Raw genomic sequence first — 26,616 nt, forward strand, 5'->3', positions numbered from 1 at the left:
ATCTGAATGACATTATGCTAAGTGAAATAAGCCAGTCACAGAAGGACAAATACTGCATGATTTCTCTTTTTTTTTTTTTTTTTTTTTTTTTTTTTTTTTTTTTTTTATTATACTTTAGGGTTTTAGGGTACATGTGCACAATGTGCAGGTTTGTTACATATGTATCCATGTGCCATGTTGATTTCCTGCACCCATTAACTCGTCATTTAGCATTAGGTGTATCTCCTAATGCTGTCCCTCCCCCCTCCCCACACCCCACAACAGTCCCTGGAGTGTGATGTTCCCCTTCCTGTGTCCATGAGTTCTCATTGTTCAATTCCCACCTATGAGAGAGAACATGCGGTGTTTGGTTTTTTGTCCTTGCGATAGTTTACTGAGAATGATGTTTTCCAGTTTCATCCATGTCCCTACAAAGGACACGAACTCATCATTTTTTATGGCTGCATAGTATTCCATGGTGTATATGTGCCACATTTTCTTAATCCAGTCTATCGTTGTTGGACATTTGGGTTGGTTCCAACTCTTTGCTATTGTGAATAGTGCCGCAATAAACATACGTGTGCATGTGTCTTTATAGCAGCATGATTTATAGTCCTTTGGGTATATACCCAGTAATGGGATGGCTGGGTCAAATGGTATTTCTAGTTCGAGATCCCTGAGGAATCGCCACACTGACTTCCACAATGGTTGAACTAGTTTACAGTCCCACCAACAGTGTAAAAGTGTTCCTATTTCTCCACATCCTCTCCAGCACCTGTTGTTTCCTGATTTTTTAATGATGGCCATTCTAACTGGTGTGAGATGGTATCTCACTGTGGTTTTGATTTGCATTTCTCTGATGGCCAGTGATGATGAGCATTTCTTCATGTGTTTTCTGGCTGCATAAATGTCTTCTTTTGAGAAGTGTCTGTTCATGTCCTCTGCCCACTTTTTGATGGGGTTGTTTGTTTTTTTCTTGTAAATTTGTTTGAGTTCATTGTAGATTCTGGATATTAGCCCTTTGTCAGATGAGTAGGTTGCAAAAATTTTCTCCCATTCTGTAGGTTGCCTGTTCATTCTGATGATAGTTTCTTTTGCTGTGCAGAAGCTCTTTAGTTTAATGAGATCCCATTTGTCGATTTTGGCTTTTGTTGCCATTGCTTTTGGTGTTTTAGACATGAAGTCCTTGCCCACGCCTATGTCCTGAATGGTATTGCCTAGGTTTTCTTGTAGGATTTTAATGGTTTATGTCTAACATATAAGTCTTTAATCCATCTTGAATTAATTTTTGTATAAGGTGTAAGGAAGGGATCCAGTTGCAGCTTTCTACATATGGCTAGCCAGTTTTCCCAGCACCATTTATTAAATAGGGAATCCTTTCCCCATTTCTTGTTTTTGTCAGGTTTGTCAAAGATCAGATAGTTGTAGCTATGCGGCATCATTTCTGAGGGCTCTGTTCTGTTCCATTGATCTATGTCTCTGTTGTGGTACCAGTACCATGCTGTTTTGGTTACTGTAGCCTTGTAGTATAGTTTAAAGTCAGGGAGCGTGATGCCTCCAGCTTTGTTCTTTTGGCTTAGGATTGACTTGGCGATGCGGGCTCTTTTTTGGTTCCATATGAACTTTAAAGTAGTTTTTTCCAATTCTGTGAAGAAAGTCATTGGTAGCTTGATGGGGATGGCATTGAATCTATAAATTACCTTGGGCAGTATGGCCATTTTCACGATATTGATTCTTCCAACCCATGAGCATGGAATGTTCTTCCATTTGTTTGTATCCTCTTTTATTTCATTGAGCAGTGGTTTGTAGTTCTCCTTGAAGAGGTCCTTCACATCCCTTGTAAGTTGGATTCCTAGGTATTTTATTCTCTTTGAAGCAATTGTGAATGGGAGTTCACTCATGATTTGGCTCTCTGTTTGTCTGTTATTGGTGTACAAGAATGCTTGTGATTTTTGTACATTGATTTTGTATCCTGAGACTTCGCTGAAGTTGCTAATCAGCTTAAGGAGATTTTGGGCTGAGACAATGGGGTTTTCTAGATATACAATCATGTCATCTGCAAACAGGGACAATTTGACTTCCTCTTTTCCTAATTGAATACCTTTTATTTCCTTCTCCTGCCTGACTGCTCTGGCCAGAACTTCAAGCACTATGTTGAATAGGAGCAGTGAGAGAGGGCATCCCTGTCTTGTGCCAGTTTTCAGAGGGAATGCTTCCAGTTTTTGCCCATTCAGTATGATATTGGCTGTGGGTTTGTCATAGATAGCTCTTATTATTTTGAGATACGTCCCATCAATACCTAATTTATTGAGAGTTTTTAGCATGAAGAGTTGTTGAATTTTGTCAAAGGCCTTTTCTGCATCTATTGAGATAATGATGTGGTTTTTGTCTTTGGTTCTGTTTATATGCTGGATTACATTTATTGATTTGCGTATGTTGAACCAGCCTTGCATCCCAGGGATGAAGCCCACTTGATCATGGTGTATAAGCTTTTTGATGTGCTGCTGGATTCGGTTTGCCAGTATTTTATTGAGGATTTTTGCATCAATGTTCATCAAGGATATTGGTCTGAAATTCTCTTTTTTGGTTATGTCTCTGCCAGGTTTTGGTATCAGGACGATGCTGGCTTCATAAAATGTGTTAGGGAGGATTCCCTCTTTTTCTATCGATTGGAATAGTTTCAGAAGGAATGGTACCAGTTCCTCCTTGTACCTCTGGTAGAATTCAGCTGTGAATCCATCAGGTCCTGGACTCTTTTTGGTTGGTAAGCTATTGATTGTTGCCACAATTTCAGAACTTGTAATTGGTCTATTCAGAGATTCAACTTCTTCCTGGTTTAGTCTTGGGAGGGTGTATTTGTCGAGGAATTTATCCATTTCTTCTAGATTTTCTAGTTTATTTGCATAGAGGTGTTTGTAGTATTCTCTGATGGTAGATTGTATTTCTGTGGGATCGGTGGTGATATCCCCTTTTTCGTTTTTTATTGCATCTATTTGATTCTTCTCTCTTTTCTTCTTTATTAGTCTTGCTAGCGGTCCATCAATTTTGTTGATCTTTTCAAAAAACCAGCTCCTGGATTCATTAATTTTTTGAAGGGTTTTTTGTGTCTCTATTTCCTTCAGTTCTGCTCTGATTTTAGTTATTTCTAGCCTTCTGCTAGCTTTTGAATGTGTTTGCTCTTGCTTTTCTAGTTCTTTTAATTGTGATGTTAGGGAGTCAATTTTGGATCTTTCCTGCTTTCTCTTGTGGGCATTTAGTGCTATAAATTTCCCTCTACACACTGCTTTGAATGTGTCCCAGAGATTCTGGTATGTTGTGTCTTTGTTCTCGTTGGTTTCAAAGAACGTCTTTATTTCTGCCTTCATTTCATTATGTACCCAATAGTCATTCAGGAGCAGGTTGTTCAGTTTCCATGTAGTTGAGCGGTTTTGAGTGAGTTTCTTAATCCTGAGTTCTAGTTTGATTGCACTGTGGTCTGAGAGACAGTTTGTTATAATTTCTGTTCTTTTACATTTGCTGAGGAGAGCTTTACTTCCAACTATGTGGTCAATTTTGGAATAGGTGTGGTGTGGTGCTGAAAAAAACGTATATTCTGTTGACTTGGGGTGGAGAGTTCTGTAGATGTCTATTAGGTCCACTTTATGTAGAGCTGAGTTCAATTCCTGGATATCCTTGTTAACTTTCTGTCTCGTTGATCTGTCTAATGCTGACAGTGGGGTGTTAAAATCTCCCATTATTATTGTGTGGGAGTTTAAGTCCCTTTGTAGGTCACTCAGGACTTGCTTTATGAATCTGGGTGCTCCTGTGTTGGGTGCATATATATTTAGGATAGTTAGCTCTTCTTGTTGAATTGATCCCTTTACCATTATGTAATGGCCTTCTTTGTCTCTTTTGATCTTTGTTGGTTTAAAGTCTATTTTATCAGAGACTAGGATTGCAACCCCTGCCTTTTTTTGTTTTCCATTTGCTTGATAGATCTTCCTCCATCCCTTTATTTTGAGTCTATGTGTGTCTCTGCACATGAGATGGGTTTCCTGAATACAGCACACTGATGGGTCCTGACTCCTTATCCAGTTTGCCAGTCTGTGTCTTTTGATTGGAGCATTTAGCCCATTTACATTTAACGTTAATATTGTTATGTGTGAATCTGATCCTGTCATTATGATGTTAGTTGGTTATTTTGCTCGTTAGTTGCTATAGTTTCTTCCTAGTCTCGATGGTCTTACAATTTGGCATGTTTTTGCAGTGGCTGGTACCGGTTGTTCTTTTCCATGTTTAGTGCTTCCTTCAGGAGCTCTTTTAGGGCAGGCCTGGTGGTGACAAAATCACTCAGCGTTTGCTTGTCTGTAAAGTGTTTTATTTCTCCTTCACTTATGAAGCTTAGTTTGGCGGGATAGGAGATTCTGGGTTGAAAATTCTTTTCTTTAAGAATGTTGAATATCGGCCCCCACTCTCTTCTGGCTTGTAGAGTTTCTGCTGAGAGATCAGCTGTTAGTCTGATGGGCTTCCCTTTGTGGGTAACCCGACCTTTCTCTCTGGCTGCCCTTAACATTTTTTCTTTCATTTCAACTTTGGTGAATCTGACAATAATGTGTCTTGGAGTTGCCCTTCTCGAGGAGTATCTTTGTGGCGTTCTCTGTATTTCCTGAATCTGAATGCTGGCCTGCCTTGCTAGATTGGGGAAGTTCTCCTGGATAATATCTTGCAGAGTGTTTTCCAACTTGGTTCCATTCTCCCCATCATTTTCAGGTACACCAATCAGACGTAGGTTTGGTCTTTTCACATAGTCCCAAATTTCTTGGAGGCTTTGTTCATTTCTTTTTATTCTTTTTTCTCTAAACTTCCCTTCTCTCTTCATTTCATTCATTTCATCTTCCATCAGCGATACCCTTTCTTCCAGTTGATCGCATCTGCTACTGAGGCTTCTGCAATCTTCGCGTAGTTCTCGAAACTTGGCTTTCAGCTCCATCAGCTCCTTGAAGCCCTTCTCTCCATTGGTTATTCTAGTTATCCATTCTTCTAATTTTTTTTCAAAGTTTTTAACTTCTTTCCTGTTGTTTTGAATTTCCTCTCATAGCTCAGAGTAGTTTGATTGTCTGAAGCCTTCTTCTCTCAACTCATCAAAGTCATCCTCCATCCAGCTTTGTTCCATTGCTGGTGAGGAACTGCGTTCCTTTGGAGGAGGAGAGGTGCTCTGTTTTTTAGAGTTTCCAGTTTTTTTGGTCTGTTTTTTCCCCATCTTTGTGGTTTTATCTACTTTTTGTCTTTGATGGTGGTGATGTACAGATGGGTTTTTGGTGTGGATGTCCTTTCTGTTTGTTAGTTTTCCTTCTACCAGACAGGACCCTCAGCTGCAGGTCTGTTGGAGTTTACTAGAGGTGCACTCCAGACCCTGTTTGGCTGGGTGTCAGCAGCAGTGGCTGCAGAACAGCGGATTTTCGTGAGACCACAAATTCAGCTGTCTGATAGTTTCTCTGAAAGTTTTGTCTCAGAGAAGTACCGGGTTGAATGAGGTGTCAGTCTGTCCCTACTGGGGGGGTGCCTCCCAGTTAGGCTGCTCAGGGGTGAGGGACCCACTTTAGGAGGCAGTCTGACCGTTCTCAGATCTCCAGCTGCATGCTGGGAGAACCACTACTCTCTTCAAAGCTGTCAGTCAGACAGGGACATTTAAGTCTGTGGAAGTTCTTGCAGAGTTTTTGTTTGTCTGTGCCCTGCCCCCAGAGGTGGAGCCTACAGGGGCAGGCAGGCCTCCTTGAGCTGTGGTGGGCTCCACCCAGTTCGAGCTTCCTGGCTGCTTTGTTTACCTAAGCAAGCCTGGGCAATGGCGGGCGCCCCTCCCCCAGCCTCGCTGCCGCCTCGCAGCTTGATCTCAGACTGCTGTGCTAGCAATTAGCGAGACTCCATGGGCATAGGACCCTCCGAGCCAGGTGCGGGACACAATCTCCTAGTGTGCCGTTTTCCAGGCCCGTTGGAAAAGCGCAGTATTAGGATGGGACTGACCCGATATTCCAGGTGCCGTCTGCTTCCCCTTTCTTTGACTAGGAAAGGGAACTCCCTGACCCCTTGCGCTTCCCGAGTGAGGCAATGCCTGGCCCTGCTTCGGCTCGCGCACAGTGCGCTTCACCGACTGTCCTGCACCCACTGTTAGGCACTCCCTAGTGAGATGAAACCGGTACCTCAAGCAGAAATGCAGAAATCATCCGTCTTCTGTGTCGCTGGGGCTGGGAGCTGGAGACCGGAGCTGTTCCTATTCGGCCATCTTGGCTCCACCTCTGCATGATTTCTCTTAAATGAGGTGTCTAAAACAGTCAGACTTGTAGATGCAGACAATGGGATGGTGGCTGCTGAGGACTGGGGAGAGAGAGAAACAGGGAATTGCTGTTCAGGGGGGAATAAAATTTCGTTTATGTAAGATGAGTAAGTTCTAGAGATTATCACTACAACATTGTGCCTATAGTTGGCGAGATTGTATTGTACTGTACACTTAAAATTTTAAGAGGATAGATCTCATGCGAAGTGTTCTTACCACAAAATATTAATCTGCACAATAACTCTAAAATAGAGGTAGTATAATTTTCCCTATTATCAAATGAAGAATATAAGACTTAGGGGGTTAAAAAACTTGTCTAAGTCCTCCAAGCCAGAAATTGGCAGAAACAAGATCCAAACCCAGGATTTGCAACTCCAGAAAACACAAATGATGAAATTATTGAATACTAGATTTGTCATTATAAAAGTCATACACTATAATCTATATATACTGCTTGCCATTTTGTAGTTAATTACCATGTAATGTGTTAATTATTATTAGTTATGTCCATCATGATATTTGTCAGATTAACTGTATTACGAGTTTTTATTGAGACAGTGTGGACTTCATTCCTATATCATTAGTCTTCTTAGTCTGTTGTTCATAAAACTTGCTCAGCTATTCATGCAGTGTGATAATTTGCTTTTAAATAAAAATATAAAGAGAAATTTGATCCCAGTCATATTATCTCAGTATATACTTTTAGAAAAGAGCTCTGAAGCACAGGTAGGGCTGCTATAGGGGAGCATAACTGTCCTTTCTACCTACTTTTTGTGAAAGGAAATGGGGATTAAGGATACAGATTTAGAAGCTGAATAATAATTATAGTCTGATTTTTAGTATCAGACTAAAAATCAGTTATCAAAGTCCTGATATCTATCCTGACTTGGATAGATGTTTAACCATCAAAAAATACTGCCCTTTGCCAGTAATCCCAGCACTTTGGCAGGCCGAGGCAGGTGGATCACCTGAGGTCAGGAGTTCAAGAATAGCTTGGCCAACATGGTAAAACCCTGTCTCTACTAAAAATACAAAAATTAGCCGGGTGTGGTGGTGCACGCCTGTAATCCCAGCTACTCAGGAGGCTGAGGCAGGAGAATCGCTTGAACCCTGGAGGCGGAGGTTGCAGTGAGCTGAGATCACACCACTGCACTCCAGCCTGTGTGACAGAGCGAGACTTCATCTCAATAATTAATTAATTAATTTAATTTAATTTATAAAAGTACCCTTTGCCCCTCTTTCTACCTAGTCCCGCTCTTTAAATGACTCCCTTAATATCTATATGTGGGGAAAACCAGCTGAAGTGACTCACATTGAATCCTTTTTACCTCTGTCACTGGTCAAGACCAGCTACATAGTTTGTGGGGTCCAGCGTAAAATGAAAATGTGGAGCCTCTTATTCAAAAACTATTAAGAACTCGAGAATGACAGCAGCAGAGCATTAAACCAAGAGTCATGCCCTTCTAAAGCTTTCTTACTTTTAAACAAAAGTCCAATACATGCACATTAAATAAAATTGGGAAAATTGAGATGAGAAAAATACAATCCATAGGTCCAATAAGTAAGAACAGGCACTATTAGTATATTGGTATATTTCTACATAGGTGTCTTTTTTATGGGTAATTTTTTTAAAACATAGTTATAATAGGATACACATTTTTCCTGCATTTTTACAGGTAGCGTTATATCATACATCTTTCCCACATTATCATTTAATCTTAATAGCCAATGCTTTGAGAGGTTCCCTTCTCTTATAGATTTGGGAAAAAGTTTGCAAGAAATTATCACCTGCTTCATCAAGTTTATCTATTGCAATGAAGTGACCTTGTGGAGAGAAGAGGGAAAAGCACACTGGGTTTTAGTCAGTCCTTCTAGTGACTGGCTGAGGCCCTGAACAAGCTTCTTAACTTTCTGAGTTCCATTTTTCTGCTCTATAATAGATAAGAACAAGAAAAGTAAATAGCAGTAACACAGTAATAATATGAATAGTAACAATACTAGCTGTCGATTGTTGATTCCCTGGCAAATCTGTAGTGTCAGAAGTGTCTGTTATTGTGCTAGGCATTTCCAAAAACAAACAAACAGACAAACAAACAAAAACGCATTACCTCAAGAATAGTCCACAAAATCTTTCAGAGGAAGAATAAGCTGGAAGAGGTAAACTAATAGTTTTCAATACCTGGTTTAAGTCTATAGTAGTTAAGACAGCACAGCATTGGTGCAGTGACAGACAAGCTGAACAGCAGAATAGCAAATAGAATACAAAAACAGACACAAAACAATTGTCACCTGATTTATGGTGAAGGCAGTTCTGCAGTATAGTAGGGAAATGATGGTCTTCAAAATACGCTGCTGGGACACTTGGTTAACTCTATGGGGAAAATGTACATTGACTCCTACTTGGCATCACATACGAAAACTAATCCCAGGTGCTATATGTCACATCCAAATATGAAAGGCAAATGACAAAGATTGCAAGGTAAAACATAGAAAAACATCTGTGTGACCTTGGAGTAAAGATTTCTTAAAAGTACACAAAAAGCATAAATTGTAAAAGAAAAAAAATTGATAAATTGGACTTCATTAAAATTTTGAAATTCTGTTCATGAAGAGACACCATTAAGAGAGTGAAAAGAAAGCCAGGCACAGTGGTTCACGCCTGTAATCCCAGCACTTTGGGATGCTGAGGTGGGTGGATCACCTGAGATCAGGAGTTCAAGACCAGCCTGACCAACATGGTGAAACCCCGTCTCTACTAAAAATACAAAAAATTAGCTGGGCGTGGTGGCAGGTGCCTGTAATGCCAGCTACTCTGGAGGCTGAGGCAGGAGAGAATCGCTTGAACCTGGGAGGCAGCTGTTGCAGTGAGCTGAGATCATGCCATTGCACTCCCGCCTGGGCAACAAAAGCTAAACTCCATCTCAAAAAAAAAAAAAAAAACAGAGAGAGAGAGAGTGAAAACACAATCACATAAAAGAGAAACTTTCATTGTAATACATGGTATTTAACAAAGTTCTCACATCTAGAGTATATAAACAACTCATGAAAATTGAAAAGAAAAATACGGTTCTAATAGAAAAATGAGAAAAAATGTGGACAATTCACAAGAGAGAATATCCAAATTGTCAGTAATCATTTGAAAAGTTGTTCAACTTAATTAGTCATTGAGAAAATGCAAATAAAAATATGATAGTTCTCACCCATCAGAAACAACCAAGTCTTAGTCAGAATATAGAGCAACCATGGCCCTCTTGCACTTCTGGGGGGTTTATAAAATAGGGCAACCACTTTGAAAAACTGTTTGGCAGAATCTAATGAAGCAGAGCATATACACACTTTATGACTCAGCAATTCCTCTCCTAGGTATAATATTAGAACTGCGTACATACGTTCATCAAATAAACATTTACAGCAACCTATACATAGTAGAGGGAAAAAAAAACTTAAAAACTATCCATGCCGGGCGCGGTGGCTCACGCTTGTAATCCCAGCACTTTGGGAGGCCGAGGCGGGCGGATCACGAGGTCAGGAGATCGAGACCACGATGAAACCCCGTCTCTACTAAAAAATGCAAAAAATTAGCCGGGCGTGGTGGCGGGCGCCCGTAGTCCCAGCTACTCGGAGAGGCTGAGGCAGGAGAATGGCGTAAACCCAAGAGGCGGAGCTTGCAGTGAGCCAAGATCGTGCCACTGCACTCCAGCCTGGGTGACAGAGCGAGACTCCGTCTCAAAAAAAAAAAAAAAAAAACTATCCAAATGTCAATCAGGAATAGAGTGGATACATAAGTTGTGGTATAGTCACACAATAGAATACTGTGTGGCAATAAGAATAAATTATCCACAACGCTATACAACCAAATGGATGAATCTCAAAAACATAATGTTGAGTGAAAAGATCCAGACACAGATGAGTATACAATGCAAAATCTCATTTATATAAATTACCAGAAAATCAAAACAAGTTATGCTGTTAGAAATCGGGATAGTGGTGACCCTTGGTATAGGTGAGTGTTAACAGTGACTTGAGGCCGAGCGCAGTGGCTCACGCCTGTAATCCCAGCACTTTGGGAGGCTGAGGCAGGAGGATCACAAGGTCAAGAGATCGAGATCATCCTGGCTAACACGGTGAAACCCCGTCTCTACTAAAAATACAAAAAAAGAAAAAGAAAAAATAGCCGGGTGTGGTGGTGGATGCCTGTAGTCCCAGCTACTTGGGAGGCTGAGGCAGGAGAATGGTGTGAACCCAGGAGGCGGAGCTTGCAGTGAGCTGAGATCGCACCACTGCACTCCAGCCTGGGCCACAGAGCGAGACTCCGTCTCAAAAAAAAAAAAAAAAAAAAAAAAGACTGACGTGAAAAGAGCATGAGATGGACTTGTGGGTGCTAGTAATGTTTGGATTCTTGACCTGGATACTATGATATGGGCATATTCCGTTTGAAATGCACTGATCTGTATGTATGTACCCTTATGTGCACTTTTCCATATATTAATGATACTTGTAAAAAAGTTAAAAATATATATTACTTTGAATTTGTACCCAACTAGTTAAGTAATATCCCCATTTTAAAGATGAAAACAATTAACTTTCTGACTTGCTTTTTATTCTAATTTCTATTGGCCTTCTTACTCTATTAAAGTTTCCAAATTTCCGTATCCAAGGATAAGATACTTTAATACTTAAAACAATACTGCAACAAAGATCTGTCTCTTTCTTTCTTTCTTTCTTTCTTTCTTTCTTTCTTTCTTTCTTTCTTTTCTTTTCTTTCTTTCCTTTCTTTCTCTCTCTCTTTCTCTCTTTCTCTCTTTCTTTCTTTTTTGAGACGGAGTTTCCTGTTGCCCAGGCTGGTGTGAAATGGTATGACCTCGGCTCACTGCAACCTCCACCTCCTATGTTCAAGCAATTCTCCTGCCTCACCCTTCCAAGTAGCTGGGATTACAGGTGCCCGCCACCAAGCCTGGCTAATTCTTGTATTTTTAGTAGAGACAGGGTTTTACCGTGTTGGCCAGGCTGATCTCTAACTCGTGACCTCAGGTGATCCACCCTCCTCAGCCTCCCAAAGTACTGGAATTACAAGCATGAGCCACTGTGCCGGGTCAACAAAGATTTCTTAAACAGTGCAAAGGTTGTTATTTCTACTAATGTCTATTTATTTTCTATGCATTTTATTCTGTAGGCGAGCAAAGGTCGGACTACAATCATGATAGCACACCGACTTTCTACTATTCGAAGTGCAGATTTGATTGTGACCATAAAGGATGGAATGGTGGCGGAAAAAGGAGCACATGCCGAACTAATGGCAAAACGAGGTCTATATTATTCACTTGTGATGTCACAGGTAATGCTTATGTGACATAATGCTATGTCAGCAGGGTTTATTTTTAATATTTCAGAGATCATACCACACTAGAAAACAAAAGTTGCAAATTGTAATCTTAAACTTCAAAAAGCAACCAAGGTTTATAGTTCCTCAGTAAAGAAATTGAGTGTCTCAAAGCCTCAGTGTTGTGCTCAATAATATGATGAAAGTTGAAGAACTAATGCGTACCTGGTACCTAATATCTGCCAGGCACACTCCAAATAGGCTTCAAAATTTGTATGTGGCCGGGCAGGGTGGCTCACACCTGTAATCCCAGCAATTTGGGAGGTCGAGGTGGGCGGATCACGAGGTCAGGAGATGAGACCACCCTGGCCAACATGGTGAAACCTTGTCTCTCCAAAAAATACAAAAATTAGCTGGGTGTAGTGGCGTGTGCCTGCAATCCCAGCTACTCAGGAGGCTGAGGCAAGAGAATTGCTTGAACTAGGGAGTCGGACGTTGCAGTGAGCAGAGATCGTGCCACTGCACTCCAGCCTGCCGACAGAGCGAGACTCCATTTCAAAAAAATGAACAAACAAACAAAAACTTGTATGTGGCAGATACTGTGATCTCTGGTTGGAACACAAAGAAATATAACACGCCGTCCTTACTTAAAGACTTAAAACTTAGCTACAGAGGCAAATTGCAAAATTGTGCATATAGATATTATTACTTGTAAAAAGAAAAAGCAAGATTGATGGGGAGAGACAGAGCTATATTACCCACAAAAGGTTTCATGGGAGAGGTCTTTAAGGTTGAAAGGTGGGAGTTGGGGGTGAACATGAAGGATAAATTGAGGTAGGCAGAACAACAGCGTAGAGGTAAGAAGGAACTTGGGGTGTGACTGAAACAAAAAGGAGGTAGCTTTCCTGAAGTACTTATGAGTATTGAGGGTATAATGGAAAAGAGTTGGATAATGAGCATCAGATCATGGAAGTTCTTAGAAGCCAGGTAGAAGAGTTGAGACTTAATGTGTGTAGGAAGCACCTAAGACCATGCCTGGCACACAGTGGGCACTCAATAAACATTTGCTGAATGAAGGGATGTACACGTAAAACCTTACTGTGTGCATGCTACCACATCACCACAGATGGACCAGAAAGCTCATATTGGGCAATCAAGAGGGGGCATGATGATGCTGGAGACACATGGCAAATTCCCCTTCTTTAGGATCCATAATTGCATGTGTCATGGATCCACCCTACTGGATTTCACATAACTTTCTCATTAGGGCACATTAATATGAGTCATGGGAATTAGGCTCTAGCTCTCTTCTTTGTTCTAACCCAGCTTTCTTCTCTTGACCTGGAAGGCATCCTTTTTTCGAAGGGCTCTTCTACAGATAACTGATTTCAACCCTTTTTGGTCTTCTTCAACTTTCTGATAATATCTTTGATGTCAACATTATTATTTTATAAATTAGGAAATTTCGAAAGTTATAAGCCTGCATCTCCTCAAGTTTATAACTTCAAATTTCAAACCCTAACTTTCTCCATTGTGCTAAAATGAAATATTTCTGAACATACCCTAAGAAGCAATAATAGTAAAATAGGTTTGAAAATGTAGCTTTTTATTAATTGAAAAATTGTCTGATTCTGATTTTTTCATATTAGTTCATATTTTGTGTCTCAAAAATAAAAGTGAGGTGTTACTTGATAACCGAATTTTTATTCCACAGTAGACCTAATAATTTATGAGGTTTAATATTTTGAAACTAATATGAGTTTCAATAAAAGGAAATAACTGGTTGAATTAACCCTATTTTGAGATTTTTAAAAAACTATTAATACTAGTATAGTCAGATCTTTCTTTGGAGTAGTACATCTTTATGTTTTATTGTAATTAAACTAAAAATCCATTATAGGTCTTAAGTTAAATGCTTTCACAATGTATAAAAAGCAAAAGTGGTGTATTTGTGGGATGAATGTGTAAAAATTTTAAACACCTTATTTAAAATGGTTTAGTATTCTCTGATTACCTAAAATGACGTCCAATTAGATATAACAACACCATTTTAAATATTGATACTAAGTATAATATTCTAAGCATTGTACAGTAAATGTAATATACATAGTATCTACACAAACAAGTAACTCACTTTTGCAGATCTGCACATTCTTATTTGCCAATATTGACTGCGGTATCAAAATGCATCAATTTTGATAATTCATGATTATCACAAATATCACAGTTAATGCTGCTAAAAGAATCCTGAGAAGTAGTATAGCAAAGTGGTTAAGATGATGAACTCTGTGGTCACTACAAGTTAACTCTACCACTTAATAGTTTTAGGTCCTTGAACAAGTTATTTAAATTCTCAGTGCATCAATTTCCTAACCTCTAACAAGAGGGAAATAGTGATAATCTATTAATAAATTGTTGTGAGTATTAAACAGGCAAAATCATATAAAGTACTTAGAATTATTGTTAGTGTAATAAATTTTATTATGTTATTGACATTAACATTATTTGATCAAACTTTTAAGAAAATTTCAAACAATGGAGATTAATATTATAATTGTTTGCTTAGACTGCCCATGATTATATACATGTATATTGCTTTAGTGAGTTTCTATGTGAAAATGAAATATAAACAAGTAGAGATATACACATATCAAAACTTATTGTCATTATTTTGTCCAGCAACCTTCTCAGGAAAAGAAATTTTCTTTGACTTATTAAAGCACCTTCTCAGAAAATTTATTATGAAGAGAGGTCAAAGTTTTATTTTAAACTTGCCACAAAGCGAGAAACTCCTGGGGCAGGGGAGAAAAGCCAAACAAGGCAGGACATGACGGCTGGTTCCTGTAATCCCAGCTACTTGGAAGGCTGAGGCAGGAGGACTGCTTGAGCCGAGGAGTTTAACACTAGCTTGGGCAACACAGTGAGACCTACTCTATAAATAAGTAAATAAATAATAAAAACAAAAAATAAAAAATTTCAAAGCCATATAAAATATTTCTTTCATGTCAGAGACATTTACAGGAAAAAAGAGAAAATGGTAGCAAAAAGGAATGCCTGATTAAAGATGTTTGGATAGTCCGGGGCTGGTTAAAGTTCATTGTCTCTTTAAATGACTGATTAACAGTTGTTAAGCTTGTCAAAGAATCACGGTGTCCCTGGAAAGTCTTCCACGTGCACATTCTCCTTGTGCATCTAAATCGACCTACATTTTCCATCTCTTCCCCTCGCTGGCCGGACCTGCTAGCAACTTAGCTGGGCTTCTCATTTCTCTTGTCCTTCTCCTCCCATCTCTTTCTGGGAAAGTTACAGATTTACTCATACCACATTCAAATGAACAGAGAATCTGTAGCTCCTTTATTTCACTAAAGTGGTCTCATGAGTAGCAAGAAAAAGAAAAACTAGACCTAGAGCGATTTGGTTTTGAACTTTGTTCTATCCTGTAATGTACTAATACACAGTTTCTTTAAGGTTAAAGATTTTTATTTTGAGGCACAGTCTTGCTCTGTCACCCAGGCTGGTGTGTAGTGGTGCAATCTCGGCTCACTGCAGCCTCCACCTCCCAAATTCAAGCCTCAGCCTCAGCCTCCTGAGTAGCTGGGATCACAGGCACGCACCACCACACCCAACTAATTATTTGTATTTTTAGTAGAGACAGGGTGTTACCATGTTGGCCAGGCTGGTCTGAAACTCCTGGCCTGAAGTGATCCGCAAGTCTCCGTTTCCCAAAGTGCTGGCATTGCAGGGGTGACGACTGCACCTGGCCTTTAATGTTAATTTGATTGCTTTGGAATTTCTTATTGTTGAGGAGTAGGCCCTGTTAGTTTTGTGTTTTGTTCACAGTTCAGAATGGGTAGCAGGGGCAGGCCTGGAAAGCATGATTGTCTCCCAAGGTCTCTCTCAGGCCCAGCCTCACATATAAGTACCCAACCAAATACTACAAGTTTATAAGCTCCAGAAATGGCTAGGAGGAAGGCATCAGAAACAGTATCTTCTGTCTCAAAAAGCTCCTCTTACTAAGATCACTCCTTGTTAGTGATACAATTGCTTGGATTACGGCATTGTTTTCTGCAGGTGATTATACAGGTCTTTGGGAAAGAAAGGACAATGAGCTATTGTCAGTCACTAACATTTTAGTATGAGGTAGACTTATCAGCTCTCTATCAAGCCTGAAAGCTGTTCAGCAAGAACTACATTAGAATAAGCCACTTTCAATAGCAAAGGCGATAACAGCTTTAAAGAGATGCTTCATAAGGTTTCATTGAATTTTTAAGGCATTCTTATAATGATAACCTGTATATTCTTCCTGTAAGGATATTAAAAAAGCTGATGAACAGATGGAGTCAATGACATATTCTACTGAAACAAAGACCAACTCACTTCCTCTGTGCTCTGTGAATAGCATCAAGTCAGACTTCACTGACAAGGCTGAGGAATCCACCCAATCTAAAGAGGTAATGGCTCAGGGATCAACCAGTTTTTCCTGCATGTTTTCTAATTTTGATTTAATCCTTACAAAATTTAAAGTTTATTTATAGTAAAATATTACTGTAGCACTAAGCTTACAAAACATGTCTTTCCCAAACTTCACTCTAGCAGCAGTGTGACACTCTGGGTAAGGCTGTCTAATAAGGCTGCATTTATATCAGAGGTCCTTCTTTATTGGGTAAAAAAAAAAATCTCATGAGACTGTTACATGATGTTTTTCCTATGAAGCAAACCATTTTTCCTTTTCTGCTAATTTTATTTTTTAAGTCCATTTAAATAAATAAGCATGCAAAGAAAAATAATGGTATAGATGGTATACCATACGACAAATGTATATTAAGAATATAGTACAAGAAAGTTTGTACTGAGACACTAGGCAAGAGTGGAGGAAACACTGTGTTAAAACATCTAGTGATGGCTGCTGGACCTGCCTCAGCAATTGCTGAAAACACTATGGAAATCTGCCTCTAAGTCTAAAAATTCACCGTATTTATGAAGTGGATTTTCAAAACCTAAGAAAGATAAAAAACAGAAAATTCAAAAGGAATTTCCAGATTTCTGGACAAAATGATATAATTGTTTACAATCTGATACAACTACGTGCTCCACACACGGAAATGATAAAATATAAAATGAGAAAAAACAATAAAATGTATCTAGGCTCTAAAACAGGAGGAGTATCTCTTCACACCAGAACTAGAGCAAAAGCACAAAGTGGTGAGCTGGACAATAGTCACAGACCTGCTCTGAAAAGGAGGCTGAAAAACCTGGTTAGCCAATGCCTGGAGCTAAAGCTTATAGAAATCTGTGAGCCTGGGGAGGCAGGAAACAGAGAAAGGGTCCTACAACCAAGAACCGAAATAAGCTAAGGAGTGGCTCAATGGCCATATTTTTATGGGACTCTTTCAGACTGTGGTAATCCAGTGAAAAATAAACAAGGAAGTGAAGAGACTGTAATAATTAATAATGAGCTGGGGACAGTGACATGTCTATAATAATAGCTACAAGAGAGGTTAAGGTAGGAGGATCGCTTGAGCTTAGGAGTTCAAGGCTGCAGTGAGCTATGATCATGCCACTGTACCCCAGCCTGAGTGACAGAGCAAGAATCCATCTCTGAAATAAAAAAAAATAAAATAAATAGGCCAGGTGAGTGGTTCACACCTATAATCCCAGCACTTCGGGAGGCTGAGGCGGGCAGATCACTTGAGGTCAGGAGTTCGACACCAGCCTGACCAACATGATGAAACCCTGTCTCTACTAAAAACATAAAAAATTAGCTGGGCGTGATGGCACATGCCTGTAATCCCAGCTACTCAGGAGGCTGAGGCAGGAGAATTGCTTGAATCTGGGAGGCAGAGGTTGCAGTGAGCCAAGATCACGCCACTGCACTCCAGCCTGGGCGACAGAGTGAGACCCTGTCTCAAAAAACAAACCAAAAAACAAAATAAAATAAAATAAACACAGATCAATAATGAAATGAAAAAGAAATGGAGCAGTATTTTAGAACAGAGTTAATGGGAGTTCTATTAGTCTGGGTCCAGTCAGGAGATAGAAAGCACACAATGAAAGAGAAAGTTTAGTATAATGAATCATTAAGAGGGGATTGTAGTATAGGGAGTTGGGTAGCGAAAGTTAAGACATCTCTACCATCTCACACCATTTAGAATGGCAATCATTAAAAAGTCAGGAAACAACAGGTGCCGGAGAGGATGTGGAGAAATAGGAACACTTTTACACTGTTGGTGGGACTGTAAACTAGTTCAACCATTGTGGAAGACAGTGTGGTGATTCCTCAAGGATCTAGAACTAGAAATACCATTTGACCCAGCCATCCCATTACTAGGTATATACCCAAAGGACTATAAGTCATGCTGCTATAAAGACACATGCACACGTATGTTTATTGCAGCACTATTTACAATAGCAAAGACTTGGAACCAACCCAAATGCCCATCAATGATAGACTGGATTAAGAAAATGTGGCACATATACACCATGGAATACTATGCAGCCATAAAAAAGGATGAGTTCATGTCCTTTGCAGGGACATGGAGGAAGCTGGAAACCATCATTCTCAGCAAACTAACCCAAGGACAGAAAACCAAACACTGCATGTTCACACTCTTAGGTGGGAATTGAACAACGAGAACACTTGGACACAGGAAGGGGAACATCACACACCAGGGCCTGTGGTGGGGTGGGGGGAGGGTGGAGGGATAGCATTAGGAGATATACCTAATGTAAATGATGAGTTAATGGGTGCAGCACACCAATATGGCACATGTATACATATGTAACAAACCTGCACGTTGTGCACATGTACCCTAGAACTTAAAGTATAATAATAAAATAATAATAATAATAATAAAAGAAAGTTAAGACACCTCTAAAGAATACAGAAGTAGCAGATAAAAGTAGCACCCCACTACCCCTGGAGTGAAATACAGCACCCATCGATGATCCCTTTCTTCTCTCCCAGCAAGGCGGAGAGGCAGACCTCAATGGAAAGGGCACAGCTGTGGCTCACTGGATGGCAGAGAAGTTGCTGTGGTACCTTGCTGGTGGGGCTTGCTGGAAATCTGCCCTCAAGGGTGGCAAGGGAGGCCTTCCACAGGATGGTGCTGAGCTTCAGAACCTGACAGGTGCTGGGGAAACTACTGGCCACTGGGCACTATTGGAACAAGAAGCTAGCCAAGATTGTCATCTGCAGGAGTCTAGGGCAGTTCTGCATGTGGGAGGGTGCAGGCATTAGTGACCTGGCTCAGACAGGACTGTGCTCATAGTTATACCTCCATAACCTAAGCCAAGAGCTAAAGAAAGCACCCAGTGGCCACACAGAAGAGAAAGCTGCACTCTGCAGGCACCTGCCTCTGAAAAACGATGCAGGCAGAACAGAGGAGAAAAAACTCATCCTGCAGGAGCTTTTCCAGGGAGCACCAGAAAGATTAGGAAGAAAAACCTCCTCCTGCAATGTCTTTGCTGCACCCTCTACTGACAGGGCTTAACCTCTTGCCCACTGATAAAGGAGAAATATTTATTAGGCAAAAAAGTGAATTTGAACCAGAGAGGCAATAAGTCAATAACCCGGACAGGGGTGGTAATATTTCAGACAGGGGCACAGCAAGCATGAGGGCCTGGATTTGGGGGTCACAATGACTAAGGACAGGGGTAGGCAGAAAGGCGTGTGGGACACTGAGGGACCGGATCATGCAGGGCCTCTTAGGCCATCATGACAAGTTTGGATTCTATTCTTCCTCTAACAAAAAACCTTCAGGAGTTTTTAACCAGTGGTTCATGACCTATAGGGGATTTCTGAACAGATTTCAGAGCCCATTAACCTGAATGAATAAAAAATCACAACTTTCCCCCCATTAACCCTTGATAGAAATGTAACATTTACTTTGTGAAACTAAGCAACAAACTACAATAGTATTACCAGTATCTGTGACGTCACGAATGAATACCACAGAAATTTTAATATAACATTACACTTACAGATAATTTAAAATATACACTCATCATTATTATATCTTATGTTATGTTCTAATAATGAAGCACATTCATAACTGTATCACAACTTTGGGTTACTTGTTAAATATTTTGAATACAATGTTTCAATGGAATTGGCTTTCTTGGAGTCCTATGTATCATTTAGTACATTTAAACATTTCTTCAGGGAAGGAGTCCATAGAGTTCACCAGTCTTCCAAAGGAGTCCACGAAATAAAACAGGTGAAGCCCTGTTGCATTAGAGGGTCTTATTCAGAAGGGCACATGGTCTGATTGACTCCATGTGGCTATAATTTGGAGAACAGTGCGTGGGGGCCAGAGTACGATGAGGGAAAGCAGAACGGAGAGGAGGTGATGGCGGCTGAATAATGAACTTGATTGGTCTCACTAAAGCTGTCAGCGGAGAAATAAAATACAGACGGATAAAAGAGTAGGACAGGGGAATGAGACTCAGGACCCTGAGCCATTTAGATTCGGATAGAAAAAGTCACTAGTGAAGGGATCCTAACAAATGGCTGGCAAAGTAAGAGGAAACCCAGGAGAGTGTCGTATCGTAGACACCAAAAAAGGAACGTGGTACAGAAAAAGGAAGAGATCATTTGTGTTAATTGCCGTGAAAAATCACATAAAATTAGAGATTTTCACTTTCAACCAAGATAGATTAACAGGGACTAGATTTACTTTCCTGCTTGATACAACTAAGAAACTGAACAAAATATGTGAAATAATGGCTTCTGACATTGGACATCATGCAAAATAGGATAGTGATCTCTGTGGAAGGAGAAATAAATGAGATGAACCTTGTCACTGACCCAGTTTAAGGTCTGAGTAGTTTTCAGGCCTCGGAGCTGAGAGGGAAAACACAGACAAAACCCAGTGGACTCTTTTTTTTTTTTTTTTTGAGACGGAGTTTCACTCTTGTTGCTCAGGCTAGAGTGCAATGGCGCAATCTCGGCTCACTGCAACCTCCCCTCCTGAAACTCGGTGGACTTTGAGTTGAGGAGACAGAGCTAAGAGTTGAAGGAGGCCAAAGTAGCCAGAGGTTTCAGAGCAAAGAACCGGAGAGGAGAGAACTTCTCAGAAAGAGAGAAGCCCAGAGATCTGCAGAGGTTCTCCTTCGAGTTTTCATCCAACTACTGATCAGTGTATTTATTAAGGAAACTACCAGAGGCAGGGTATATATCTACCAGAAAAGATTAAAAGGATCAATTCTTAGAACTCACGCAGGGCCAAGAAAAGTTCTTATTAAACTAACTAGAGTAGAAAATCTTCAAATTCATAAGGCACTGGGTAAAGTGTTAAGAAAGATATTGCCTCAGAGGGGAAAATAATTAGTCCTAGACTAAACTCTGCACTAAACCTAACTAACAAATCCTAATAGCAAGCCTCAAAAGGATTAAACTGTTTCCAAGTAATTTAAATGTGTTCCAGAACAAGGCTCAATAACATATATGAGAAGTCAGAAATACCTAGTCCCCAAAAGTTTAAAATTTACAATGTCTGGCATCCATTCAAAAATCACCAGGCAAGCAAAAAAGCAGAAAAAAAATGTACCCAAAATGAAGAGAAAAATCAATCAATAATAGAAATAGACCCAGAAATGGCACACTTAGTAGAGTTAGTAGAGACATTAAGCATTTATTATATCTGTATTCTGTATGTAAATATGTCCCCAAAGGAAGTCCAAATCGTTGAAGAAATGATGCTTTAAAAATTTGCCAATTTGATGAAAACTTAAAATCCACAGATTCAAGAAGCTCAATAAATTCTAAGCATAAGAAACATAAGAAATCCTGCACCTAGGTATATCATAATCAAACTGCTTAAAACCAGTGTTAAGGAGAAAACTACTAAAGCATCCAGAGACATTGACACAATATAGATGAGGAAAAAGACAAGAAAGCTACAATCCTCTCATTAGAAACAATGCAAACAAGAAGATAATGGAGCAATATTTTTAAAGCACTGAAAGAAAAAAAAACACCTCAAATCAGAATGCTATTTACAGAAAAATGCCTAATAAAAATGAAGGCAAAATTCAGACATTTTCAGAAATTAAAGGTTAAAATAATTAACTACCAGCACACCTACACTACAAGAAATATTAAAGGAAGTCCTTTGGGCAGAAGGAAAGTGATACTAGATGGAAATCTGAATATACACAAAGGAATGAAGAGTGTCAGTAATAGTAAATATACAAGTTACTATAAAAGAATGGTTTGTATATTTACATTTTTGATATGTTTAAAAGCATATTTATTTTTCAAAGAAAAAAGAACGTTATATTATGGGTTTTTTTAACACAAGTATTAGTAAAGTGTTTGAAAACAATAGCCAAAACACTGGGAAAAAGAAACTAAAGTATGATATTTTAAGGTTCCTAAGTGGTATATAACATTGTCTGAAGGTAGATTGTGATGTTAAGGACAGCCAAAGTAATGTTCTTAGAGCAAACAACATTACTAGGGATAAAGAAGTTTCTTTCAAAATTAAAAAGGATCAGTTTATCCAGAACTGCAAATAGACAAATCTCCATTTGTATTCAGAGATTTCAACACCCTTCTACTAAATCTTAGTAGAACAAGTAAATAGAAATTCAGCAGAAATATAGATGACTTTAATAGCACTATCAACAAATTTGACCTAATAAACATTTGTAGAACACTTCACATATTAACAACAGAATATGTCTTCTTTTCAAATGCACTTGAAACATTTACCAAAATAGACCATATTCTGGACTATAACACAAGTCTCAATAAACTTTTAAAAATTCACATAATACCAGCCTGGGTAGCATAGGGAGAGCCTGTATCTACGAAAAAAAATAATAATAATTAACCAGGGATAGTGGCATGTACCTGTAGTCCCAGCTACTGGGAGGCTGATGTAGGAGGATTGCTTGAACCCAAGACTTTGAGGCTGCAGTGAGCTATGATTGCATTACCGTACCGCATGTTGGGTAACAGAACAAGATCCTGTCTCAAAAAAAAAAATAATCAAGAAATGCAAAGTATATTACCTGACCAATATGGAATTAAGTCAGAAGTCAATAACAGAAAGTGGTCTGGGAAACCTTGAAATATTTATAAACTACATAACTCACTTCTAAATAATGCACAAATCAAAGGAAAAATCAAAAGAGAAACTCAAAAATGTTTTGAACTGAACAAAAATGAACACTGAACATATCAAAATGTATAGGAGGCTTAAAGTGATACTGAGAAAGAAACTTGTACCACTAAACACCTATACTATCTAAAAATCTCAAATTAATATGCTAAGTTTCCACCTTAAGATACCAGAAGGAAGAAAATAATAAAGAAAAATCAATCAAATCCAAAGTTGGTTCTCTGGGAACATCAATATTGAACTCACTGAGCAAGAACAAAAAGAAGATAGAAACTGCCAACATCAAGAATGAAAGAGCTGACATCACTACAGATTCTACATATATTAAAAGACTAATAAAATAATCTTATTAAAACATTTATGCAAACAAATCCTACAACTCAGATGAAATGAGCAAATTCCCTAAAGTTTACAAACTACCAAAGCCCACTCAAGAATAAATTGATAGTTTGAATATTCTTACATTTATTTTAAAAAATTGAATCTGTGGTTAAATTCTTTTTTCCCTAAAAAAAAAAAAAAAAAAAAAAAAACTTTCAGCCATATGGCTTTACTGATGAATTCTATTAAAAAAAAGTGATAAGGAAGAAGTTCTTGTTCTATGAGACCAACATCATTACTCTGATATCAAAATTAGACAATGAGATTATAAAAAAAAATTATAGACAAATATCAGCCATGAACATAGATGAAAGAATTCTTAACGAAATGTAACAAATCTAATCCAACCATATAGAAAAAGAATAATATATATCATCACCAAGTAGGATTGTTCTAAAAAGTGAAAAGTTGGTTTAACATTCAGAAATTAATGTAATTCTCCTAATTAAAAAAATTAAAAAGAAAAAACCAATGATCTCAATCAATGCAGAAAACCCATTTGATAAAATACCCCATCCATTTCTGATAACTCTCAGCAAGCAACGAATTAAAAGAAATTCCTTCAACTTGATAAAAGGCAGCTACAAAAAACAACAGCTAACATCATACTAAATGGTGAAAGACTAAGATCAAGAACAAGGCAAGGGCATGCACTACATCTATTGAACATTGTACCGGAAGTTCTGGCCTGTTCAATAAGGCAAGAAAATAAAAGCATCCAGGTAGGAAAAGAACATGTAGGAGTGTCTTTATTCACAGATGGCATGATTACTTATGCAAACAATCTTATGGAATCTGCACATACACACACACACACACGTACCAAAACTAATAAAGTTTAGCAAGGTTGTAGAATACATGACAATATACTAAAATCAATCCCAATTCTATATACTCCAAAGTAGGAAATTAAAATTAAAAAAATAATTTTATGTACAATAGTACCAAAATATTAAATTATAGGGAATAAATGTGATAAGAGATTATAAAACCCACACACTGCAATCTATAAAATATTAAAGAGAAAAATTACTGAAAAAAATAGACTAAATAAATTAAAAGATATTTTCAATGTGAGTGAATAAGAAAATTCAGTATAGTTAAGATGTTCTTTCTCCTCAAATTGAATTCACATGGAAATGTAGAAAGCCAAAATAGTCAAAATAAATTTTTTTAAAAAAGAACAAAGTTGGAAGAGGGACACTACCTGATTTCAATTCTGTTTCAACTACTATATAAAGCTAATTACTAATTCTCATTTCAATTACCTATAGAATTATAGTAATCAAAACATTTCATTGGCATACAAATAGACAAATAGATCAATGGAACAGAAAAAAGAGCTGAGAAGTAGTCCCACACATAAATGGTCAGTTGCTTTTCAACACAAGTGCAAAGGCAACTCAATTAACAATGTTTTTTTTTTTTTTTTTTTCAAAAAATGATTCTGGATCAATTATATATCTATAGACAAAATAATCAACCACAACCCATACCTCAAACCACAGATGAAAATTAACTCACAATGGATTAAAGCCCTTACTGTAAAACCTAAAATAATAAAACTTCTATAACAAAATGCAATAAAAAAACTTCATGATTTTGTGTTAAGCAAAGATTTCCTAAATATAACAACAAATGCATAATTTATAAATGAAAAAAATTGATAAGTCAGACATTACCAAAATCAAGAACTTCATTATTTATAAAACACTTTAAAGAAAATGAAAAGGATAGACCATAAACTAGGGGAAAATGTTTGTAAATCACATATCTGATCAGGACTTGTATCCAAAAAATACAAAGAATTCCCAAAGCACAATAATAAAAATACAAATAACCCAATTAAATGTCGGCAAAAGATCTGAACAGGCATTTTACCTGAGCAGATTGGACATAAGCACACAAAAAGATGCCCAACGTGGTTAGTCGTTTCAGAAATGCAAAAGAAAATCACAATGAGAAATCGCTATACACCTGTTAGAATGGTTAAATCTAAAAAGACTGACTGTGCCAAATATTGGTGATGGTGGGGCGCAACTGGAGCTTATTTAGCTGGTGGGAGTATAAAATGCTAAAGCTACTTTGGAAAATAATTTGTCAGTTTCTTAGAAAGTGAAACATTCACCTACTAAATGATCCAGCCATTTCATTTCTAGATATTTGCTCAAAAGAAATGAAAGTATATGTCCACACAAAGCCTTGTATATGAATGTTCATAGCAGTTTTATGTGGAATAGTCTAAAAGTGGGAACCACTCAAATTTGTATCAACAGGTGGATGGATAATAATTTGTGAGATAGCTATACAATGAAATGCTATGCAGCAATAAAAAGAAATGATATGCTGATTTATGGAGCAGCATGGATAAATGGCAAAACAAGTATGTTGAGCAAAAGAAGCTATCTGAAAAGGAGTAGATAATGTATGATTTCATTTATATAGTGTTCTAAAAATGCAAACTAATCTATAGTGACTGAAAGCATATCAGTAGTTGCAGGAGGAAGGGAGGAAGATGGCAACTAAGAAGCGTGGAGAGAGGGATGATAAAAAAGCAGGAGAAAACTTCTGGGGGGTACTGGATATGTTTATTATCTTGACTTTTTTGATGTTTTCATGAGTGTGTAGTAGTGTTCAAATTTATCAAATTATACATTTCAAATATGTGCACTTTGTTATATGAAAACTATAACTCAAGAAAGCTCTAAACTGCATCAAATGAAATTTAAAATATTTTAGATATCACTTTTTAACTTTTTAACACTCATGTCATATCTCTTTATGTCTATAATTTTATGTTTTTGTATCAGATTATTTTAACACATGTATAACCTCATATTTAAGTAACACAGCCTATTTTATGATTTTACTGAAATTTTTATTTTGTTTTTATCTTATTTACTTCTTTTCTATCCTGACAACACTATTTAAATGATACCATTTTAAATCTTTTATTGTGGATTTTCCCAGAGGCAAAAGAACATCTTTAAATTACCTATGTAATGTAGATCATTCTATAGGAGGAAGATAGCCCTCCTAATTTCCTGGCTCTGTAATTTACTGGTGTCCTGGGACATGCTAAACCTTAATTTCCTTACCAAATAAGGTAATTTTGTAAAGCACTTAGCTCCATGCTCAGTGCCTGATCAAGAGTTAGTGTGCAACTTTTTAAATTTTTGTATATTCTTTTGAACAGTGACCTAACTGAAATGTTGTGCCCTTTTTGATGATGAGCTTTAGAAAACTTCAGCAGGAAAGATGATGGATACAATCAAATTATTAAGTAACCCAATATAAATGTGGGTTAGCCAGCCTGAAAATGGACTTAAAAGGCATCAGAATTTCAAAGCTCTGTTGTCCAAACAACAGTCCGCATTATAGTAGCCAGACTGAGAATAGAACAAGAATTATAAACTATTTTATAGTCTTTCTTGAGGAATTCTCTGGTTATTAGGTCCATAAATGTCATTATTTTAAGAGTGAATGCCATGAGGCAGTTT

At 38.1% G+C, this 26,616-nt stretch overlaps 1 protein-coding gene across 1 annotated transcript in view; it reads left to right on the forward strand.

Moving 5' to 3' along the window:
* The window catches only part of ABCB5 (ATP binding cassette subfamily B member 5), a 155,065-nt gene that overhangs the window by 66,331 nt on the left and 62,118 nt on the right, over positions 1–26,616 (forward strand). Inside the window, exons 15-16 of the mRNA XM_003252628.2 lie at positions 11,463–11,624; positions 15,920–16,060. Of these exons, the coding sequence (XP_003252676.1) occupies positions 11,463–11,624; positions 15,920–16,060 (303 nt within the window). The remainder of the gene's footprint in view (positions 1–11,462; positions 11,625–15,919; positions 16,061–26,616) is intronic.

Source organism: Nomascus leucogenys, chromosome 11 (assembly GCF_006542625.1).
Source record: "Nomascus leucogenys isolate Asia chromosome 11, Asia_NLE_v1, whole genome shotgun sequence".
Taxonomy (NCBI): Eukaryota; Metazoa; Chordata; class Mammalia; order Primates; family Hylobatidae; genus Nomascus; species Nomascus leucogenys.